The 9286-nt window shown below is 35.1% G+C and overlaps 1 protein-coding gene across 2 annotated transcripts in view; it reads right to left on the bottom strand.

Annotated features, from left to right (window-relative positions):
- Positions 1 to 325: 325 nt before the first annotated feature.
- Positions 326 to 9286, bottom strand: part of TBX18 (T-box transcription factor 18) — a 55784-nt gene continuing 46823 nt past the window's right edge. For both annotated transcript variants that reach the window (XM_077487307.1, XM_077487308.1), the window contains exons 7-8: positions 8339 to 8433; positions 326 to 1360 (exon numbers count right to left, since the gene is read on the bottom strand). In XM_077487307.1, the coding sequence (XP_077343433.1) occupies positions 639 to 1360; positions 8339 to 8433 (817 nt within the window). In that variant the 3' untranslated portion in view covers positions 326 to 638. The remainder of the gene's footprint in view (positions 1361 to 8338; positions 8434 to 9286) is intronic.

Below are 9286 nucleotides of genomic sequence, written 5' to 3'. Positions count from 1 at the left end.
ACCAATAACAGAAGGAATAGAAAGAAAAGGCTTAATGACAAATGAAGCCATTGTGAAAACTAAGTCGCTCCAGAGAGGTTCTGCAGATTATATAGACGCATTTTGTGAAGATGATGGCAGGCAGCAAATTGAGATTAATATATTTGAGCAAAGCAGAGGCTTTGCTACATATTTGAAGAAAAAAAGGAGAGCTGGAGTTCAGATTTAAGTATCTCTAGGAATACACATGTTTATGAAACTGTCCATTGATTGGTAGGAAGCAAGCAGTCAAACTCTTATGTCTTATTTTCAGTTGTTTGCATTAAATTATGTTTATAATCAATACTGAAGTTGATAAATGTACAAGTTTAATAATGGGACACTTGAAAGCCTTTGGCTATGTAAGTGGTTGTGCTTGGTTTGTTATTTATTCTGTGCATAGGCAAAATACAAGAAGTACAAAACGTACAAAAAAAGAACAAAATAGTTAATAGCAAGTTAGTGCATTTGTCTTTTTGTAATGTATATATATACATATCTACAAACAAAATTTAAAATGATTTAAAGTTCAGTTCTTAAAAGGTACTATATTTACAATCAATATTTAAACTGAATAAAAAAAATCCTGAAAGGAACCCTTTTATATAAAGAGTACATGGTCAAACCATATGTGCAGGTACTTGAGATGTTGATAGTGTTAGACCTCCTAAACTTCTGGAGTCAAAGAAATTTTGCTGTCCAGCACCACTAAGAAGGTGAACCCCATCCATTGAAGGCAGAATCTGTCTGTCAGTCATGGTTCCACTTGGAGATGAGCCCAAAAAATTTCCTTGAGATGAGACAATTTTTTCAGGACTAGAAGCTAGTTTGGGAGAAGTGGAAAAGTTATATCCATACAGTGCACATGGGCTGTGCAGTCGAAAGGCATTATAAGAGCTTTGGTGCGGCTGTCCACTGCTGAATGCATTGCCCGTTGGTGAAGGCATAATATATTGGAGCTGAGGAGATATTCCTGAAATTTGCATAGATAGGCTTGTTTGAGGACATCCAAAGTTGTCACTGTCAGCTCCTGTCATAGACATATTTACTGTGGCACTGCTTGCCATTCCAACGTAGGAAGGGGTTCTTGGGGTTGCAAAAGCTTCACTGGTTGAGTTGGTGAGTCTGTTATAAGTTTCAGCAAGTGACGTGCTATATCTATTAAGTGCTAGGCCAGATCGACCACAGGCTGAATAATCTGCTGGACTCAGGCTGCAAAGTTGACTCGTGTTTGCTCCCAAATGATGGAAAGCAGGGGAAGAACATGGAGAACCTGGCAAAAGATGTGGATGAGTGGCTGCAGCTCCAGATCCAGAGAGTAAAGAGGAAGTGCCTACATTTCCTAAAAACAAAAAATACACTGTGAATATATATATATATATATATTTTTAATATGCTATATTAATAGTCTTGCAAGGATGGATACATTCAAAGTAAAAATAGGGCAGAAATATTTATCTCTGATAGGGTAAATGTTACTCTAAGTTTCCTTCAGTGGTAGCTAGATGTGTGAAGACCTAAATACTTGGTCATTTGATCTTTGCTGAAGGGGAGGATAAAAGTTTTGATCTTCCCTCTAATCAGACATTTTGACCAATTGCTAAGAGCTTCACACAGGTGTCCTGCAGTGGAAGGAGACTGGAACAGCTTTTTTCTCAGGAATGAAGATTATTACATCCTTTATACAATTTTTTCCTTGAGAACAGTATATAAGTAATAAGTACTTTGTTACCTCAAAAACTTTACTGCTGCACTGTTCTTATTAAGAGTACATGGCTAGGTCCACAAGCTGCATACAAATGGGTGGAATCTGCCCTAGCCCGGCCATCATTCTTTTAAGCTAGGTTAAGCCAGATCCCACCTACTTGTCTGTAGCTCAAGGATACAGCTAGGCACTTGTATTGGGAGCACTGGCATGAAAGGTAGTCAACACTGCACCCAGGACAAGCAAATCAACAGTACTGTTAGACGAAAGCACAGTATTAATTTACTGTTTGCAAGGCAGTCAATGGCTACCTGGTTAACATCATGCTTACTGAAGCCTTTTTAACCACTGTCTTTGTTTGTTAGCAGTCTGTATATACCATGACCCAAACAGACACAATTTAGGTGCAGCTCAGGTAAAGACCAACTAGACCGCTATGAGTGCAGGCAGGGACAGGGAACTTGTCCTAGCTCCAAGCTGTGTCAATGTCAAAGAAAAGGTCCACAAGCCGCATATTATGAAGCAGAACCATGTGCATGAAGTGAGATGAATGGCAGCCTCAGCATGGACTCCAGCCAGGCCACATCCCAACACATAATTATGGTTTAAGCTCCAATGGAAATGCAATTTTAGTAAATATAAACTGCTAATCACCTTTTCTCATCAGTAGTATATAGCAGTCCTGTGACTTCTTTCAGCACTGGTTAAAGCTTGTAGGAGGAGTTTTCATTCTCCTCTGATTGTCCTATGAGGCTGCAGGACCCCTAACCCTCTGTCTGGACAGTGCTGGCCCTGTGCTGATCACATATACCCTCCCAAAAAAAAACTCTATAGCAATACACACCAAACTGAGCATGTGCATAGTGCCCCCAAGGCATCAGGAGATAGATTGGGGACTGTGGAAGAAGGGAACGATCAGAGAAGATAGGATCAAACAGTCTTTTTACACAATAAGCAGGCTTAACCCCATAAGTTCCACAGTGAGTAAAAGAAAGATGCTTTACTGTATATACAGACTCATTTTACTGTTGTGGGTTTAGTAACACCTTAATATAACTATAGAAAAGGCTTGGCGCTAATATGTACAAGAGAGGAGGGTGGGGATTGGGTTAAAATGATCTCCCAAGAAATTGAAAAAAAAATGATCTCCCATTTAAATAAACAGATTAAATAGCCACTGCCTGTGATCTTATACTAATTTATTCTTTCATTCATTAGTTCCTCCTTACCATGCTGTAAGAGGAAGGGGTAGGCTGTAAGATGTAATCACTATAGTATTTACATTTTTGATCAGTCATCACAGTGATCACAATGTAAAGAGCCGCTTGGATCAGCTCTGTATATTGTGTCTGTGATCTAAACTGCACTGTAACAAGCGCACTTGCCACCTGTGTGTTTTTCCCGGAGTGATGTTTATAACCACCACTCCCGAAATATACTTCCCCATCAATTTTTTTACAATACAGTAGTTGGGAGGCAAATAAATAGTACAATTATTTTTTTTCTGTATTAGTATATTTCTTCTTTAGGGTGAAAGTGATTGTCAACATCTTATTCTGATATCTGGTGTATTAGGACCTATATTATGAGTCATATTATGCATATATGATTTATAGAATGGTAGGTTCCTTAGTATGCTTGCATATATATATTTTTTAAATATCTCTTTATTTGTTTTTTTACATATCCATTATACATTTCACCATTTACATTCATCGCTCTCTTATGAGCTTCCATAAAATCCATTCATAGTTATGTCCTCAAATACTATAAAATTGCACATATACATTTATACATATAAATCAATATATCATATATTAATGTTTTTATTAATCATTCAGTTTGAGTGAGTGCAATGCCTTCTTCATACAATGCCTTCATTTTTAGATATAGGACAATGTGTTAAGTATTAAAGTTCTGCAATCATAGTGAAATATTTTGCTTTTTATATAGGTAATTCATTACAGAATGTGCTATTTCTTAAGAATGAATCATGAAAAATGTTTCAAATCAAGTCCATCTGTCTACAAGTTACCTCCAAGTGTTCATCATTAAAGCAAATCCATACATTATTTAATAAGTATTTTATTTATTTATTATGTTTAGGTAAAATAAAAAGTGTGGTATATTTTTTTAGGTAAACAATATATATTATATTGCAAATTATTGTGTCATATTTTGATCACATAGAAGATATCAAGTCCATTCTCCCATGTGTACAAGGCTCCATTTTAACATTCTCCTTAAAAAGGCTAAAATATCACTAAAGGCAGTACATTATTTTTAAGTTTGGATAGAGTGGGGGGGGGGGGGGGTAGGAACACCTTAAATTTTTTAATTTTTTTTTGTTCTCTGTATCCCTGTTATGAAGATTCCCTCTCTCGATTTGTCCTGTTCACCTAAATGGGACACTAGCTCTGATGACCCTGGTTACACTCGAGGATTCCCACATTTCAGAGGGATTTTGGCTATGGGAAAGGAAGTCTGGAGAGAAGAGGAATCTCATAGGAGTTCTAAGACTCCCTTACTCTATTCCAAAATGAAAAAAGGTTTTGCCTATAGTACTTTAATAGTTCAACCTCAGATTTACATATACAGCTGAATGTGTTAGAAAAGTAAATCATTTTTCTTCATCTTTCCCTGACTTTTCTGCTTACACAGGGGCCATATGAAGATTCAATTAGAGAGTGGGTCTGAAAGCTCCCCCTACACATGGGCTTCGGTGTCCTTTTCACCATATTAAGCATATGGTTGCTGCTCAAATAAGCTGCTTTTTTAAATATTGCCAATATGAAACTGTACACTAGATTTATTTATTTATCCTTTTGCTCTATCATTGTAGCCTTGACAAAGGGTCAGTCTCTGACCCCTGAAACATGACTCTGTCTACTATTGGATCACACAATGGAATCATTTGTATATAGAGGAATAACTTACAATATGATGTTTCGGTCTCAGATCTTTTATTTACATTACAAACCAAGGAAATTGTGCAAATTCTTTTGTGTGTAGATGCTGCCAGTCCAGAATTCACATATCCTGTTCAAACACTGTAACACTATTGGATAAGCAACACCAATATGAAAATCCTAAGGTTACAGTGTTACTTATCAATTTCCTTAAGCGTTATACACATGACAAGTAAGGATGGGCCAAACAAATCTTTTAACCAGAAGTGCAAACCCCATTGAAGTCTTTGTGAGCCGAACAACAAAAATCAAAAGTGCCTATTTTGAATGCTTATATGCAAGTAATTGGCTATAAAAGGGGTATGGGGGTCTGGGTACTGCCCTGGGGGACATGTGTCACTGAAAACTTTTTTTAACCGCTTCCTGCTGAACGTATGCAGATATGCGGCCTCGGCTTTCGGGGGTTATACCGGGATGATGCCCGCAGCTGCAGGAAATTGCCAAAAACGGCCATTTGAATATTTTGAAGTGCAAAGGAGGGATTTGGGGTCTTTTAGACCCATGATCCCTCCATAAAGAGTACCTGTCACCACTTATTACTGTCACATGGGATGTTTACATTCCTGGTGACAGCAATAAAAGTGATCAATTTTTTTTAACACAATTTTTTAATATAAAAATAAATAAAATAAATAAGAAAAACATTTTTTTAAAGCGCTTCCATCCCCGCGAGCTCGCGCAGCACAGGAAACGCATACAGAAGTCGCTCCCGCATATGTAAATGGTGTTTAAATCACACATGTGAGGTATCACCGCGTTTGTCAAAGTGAGAGCAATAATTCTAGCACTAGAACTCCTCTGGTAACCGTAAAAAATTTAAATCGTCGCCTATGGAGATTTTTAGGTACCGTAGTTTGTTACTTCAATTTCCTTAAGCGTTATACACATGACAATTAAGGATGGGCCAAACAAAGTGCGTGCAATTATAAAGTGTGACATGTTTGATATCTATTTACTCAGTGTAACATCATCTTTCACATTATACAAAAATTTTGGCTAACTTTACAGTTTCGTTTTTTAAAAATTCATGAAAGTGTCCCTTTTCCCAAAAAGTTGCGTTTAAAACACTGCTGCACAAATACCGTGTACCATAAAATATTGCAACAATCGCCATTTTATTCTCTAGATTCTCTGCTAAATATATATATATATATATATATATATATATATATATATATATATATATATATATATATATATAATGTTTGGGAGTTCTAAGTAATTTTCTAGAAAAAAATACGTATTTTAACTTGTAAACAGCAAATGTCAGAAATGGGCTTAGTCATGAAAGGGTTAAAAAATAATATTTTTTTCAGGGGCAGTGATTTTAATTATACTTAACATGCAACAATAAAAATAAAAATTTCCTTTAAATATAGTGCCTGGGGTCCCCTTAGTCTGCCTGTAAAGTGGCGCATTTGTAACATGCATAAAACATGCTACGGAAAAAAAGAAATTTCTAAAGAAAAAAAAAAAAGTCGAATCACATTTAAAATGACTTGCAAGTACCGTCACCCAGTTATTGAAAAAATAAAGAAAAAATAGCATGGAGTCCCCCATGACATAGCCGGGTGGCCCGTCCCTTACCTATATAAGAACCGTCAAAGCCCAGAGCAGGCAGTCAGTGGGATGCCCACCAGGAGGCAGAGCGGTTTTATTGTTTTCTATTTTTCAGATCAGGCGGTCGTCGTGATTGACGATGGATTTACATCGAGGGGCACTATTTTTTTTTTTTTTTTTTTTAATAAAGGACTTGTCAAAAACAGTTTCATGGGGTTTTTACTTTTTGACACTTTTTTGGTGAATGGGTAGAGATACAATGTGACCGATACCCATTCACATAGTGGGGGGCAGGATCTGGGGGTCCTCTTGTTAAAGAGGGCTTTCAGAATGCGATAAGGATTCAATAACAGGCATTCTTAAACTTAGCTAAAAAGAATGGGCTTATTTAGACCACCAGATGACTAAGGTGCAAATTCAGATAAGGAAGATGCTGGTATAGGAGGCAGTTGTTTAGATGGAGAACTAATGTCTGTCCTTTAAAATGAAACCAAATAAATTAATGTCTGAGAATAGTTCACTATACTATTTAAAATTTCCATTAGGAAACAAAAAATAACCAGTTGTCATAGAAGAGCCTCGCTGTCCTTTTGTTTTTGGTGTTAAGGTAATGAGTACCCACTGTAATTTTGGCTAGAACTTAAAAACTCACTTCAATGTGTTCAACTGGAGAGTGCAAAATCGGGTGCTACTCTGCATGGCAACCAATCAGTTTTTAACTTCAGCTTCTTCAATTAGGCTTTGACAAAAAACCTGGAAGCTGATTGGTTTCTAAGCCATCCTGCACCAGATTTTGCACTCACCAGTTTTAATAAATCATTAAAATCATTAAATCATTAAAAGTAGGGAGAAAAAGCAGACATATCTGTTAGTAAAAGCAGCTTGAATTACACACATTATACTTGTTAGGCACACAGTTAACTCCTTGATTGACCCTAGGTGTTAACCCCTTCCCAGCCAGTGTCATTAGTACAGTGTCAGTTTACAGTATTATAACTGATCACTGTATTTATGTCTCTAGCGGCATCTGTGTCAGTTGTTGGCCCTCCCAGTCAGTGTCTGTTAGCGCCAGATTGCCCACAATCACAGTCACACTATAAATTGCTACTCACCGCCATTACATTATAGCATCTATAGCTGCATCAATTCCAGTATATATAGCATAGTTTTTGGATACTATAACTTTCACACAAATCAATAATATACACTATTGACATTTTTTTCCTCCCAAAGACATGAAGCAGAATACATGTTGGCCTAAATTATGAAGAAATTTGATGTTTTGATTTTTTTTTATTGGATATGTTTTATGTTTTTTTATTATTTATAGTCTTTTTTAATTTATATAATAAATTTATATAATAAATATATATAATAAATAAAATAGCCCAGTGGTAGTCAAATGCCACCTATAGAAAGCTCTATTTCTGTAAACAAATTATATTAAATTATATATTTAATTTATGTACAGTGTTGCATGACCATGTAATTGCCAGTTAAATTAGCACAGTGCTGAGTAGTAAGGAATGCCCTGGTCATGATGGGGGTCTTCTGGAGATCAAGTGGTTAATAGCTATATTTACGCTACAAAACAAAATTATCATATGAAGTAATAATAACAAGGAAAAGGGAATACATAAATATAATTATTAGCATTTTGTAACTGTGATAATGTATGGCTTTATTTGATCATACAAATTCAAACCACTGTTAAAATAGATATTTTTTAAATAGTATTGATTACATTTTAGACAGATTACTATTTCAAAGAAGAATAAAAAAGATAAAAATGTTCACGGTCACCTATTTCTGTAACTTGACTTAGGCTAGGAACTGTATATAGCATGCGGATACCACAATTAATGCAAAGCGACATATATTCTTTTAAGTCCTAAAAGTTTATATTTTTTTGTGTACAAAAAACTGGGCCTCACCCTAAAAAAACAATAATAACTGACATTTTCTAAAAATAATAGGAATCATCATAAAACATGAATTTTAAAATTATCCATTACTTAAATATCTATTCTGCAATTAAAATAATTTTGATATATTTAGGTATCTTACAAAGTATAAAGATATTTACCCTGTTTTGGAATGCCAGGTATATCCTCAAATGTCAGAGTTCTCAAAGATGGTCTCCAAAATGCATAAGATTCCACAAGGGCTTCTAAACCCATCCTGCAAAAAATCCAAATTTCCAGTTAATATAGTTCAACTATTATATTTTGACAGCACGCACAGATGTAAAGAATTGCCACATTAAAATGTAAAAATATTAAACAATTTAGCCGCCTCTACAAAATTCACAATCCAAAATGATTCAGGCATTAACTGTACACTCGCATTGCCTACCTATAAATTGCACGTTAGAAAACCTAGAAAAAGGTGAAAAGGTAATTTTCTCCCCAAAAAAACAAACTTTTTTTTGCTAAAAATAAACTTCTTCAACTCTTTTACTGTAAGTGATTTGTTTTTATTTAATGCTAGTTTGAGAACTTACTTATAATCATCAAACAGTATTACGCCAAGTTTTTTTGAGATCACAGATATTGTGCAGGCAAAGGCTATAAAGTGTTTATTAGCCAAACCTTGGCAAAAAAAATTCCTCTATTTTCAGCAGTAACCCAGACTTTTCACTTCTAGTTAAAAAGGAGATAAAAAGGTACCTCCTGGAGAAGTATAGGCTGGGTGATAATTTATACAAGATGCCTTCCAACAATTTCCACATTTTATCACCAATTTAATTTATACAATCAAGTGGCCACATATATTTAATGAAATACTTACAATTATTTACAGGGTAGAAATTGTTTTGCCTTCCTGATTTAACATTTTATAGGGTTAAACTGAAACTTTAGCAAAAGAATGGAACTTTATTCTCACCACATAAATTTGCTTTCACTTTGCTAATATTCTCCAGGATATCTTTTAACGGCTTAAGCTGCTGATATCTATTAAGTAAACCCTGCTATTATATATGTCTTTAAGGAGGTTGAAATTATATATATATATATATATATATATATATATA

This window comes from Lithobates pipiens, unplaced genomic scaffold (genome assembly GCF_037356315.1).
Source record: "Lithobates pipiens isolate NorthernLeopardFrog02 unplaced genomic scaffold, aLitPip1_a1.2 Scaffold_18, whole genome shotgun sequence".
NCBI lineage: Eukaryota > Metazoa > Chordata > Amphibia > Anura > Ranidae > Lithobates > Lithobates pipiens.
This window is presented reverse-complemented; position numbering and strand designations above follow the sequence as displayed.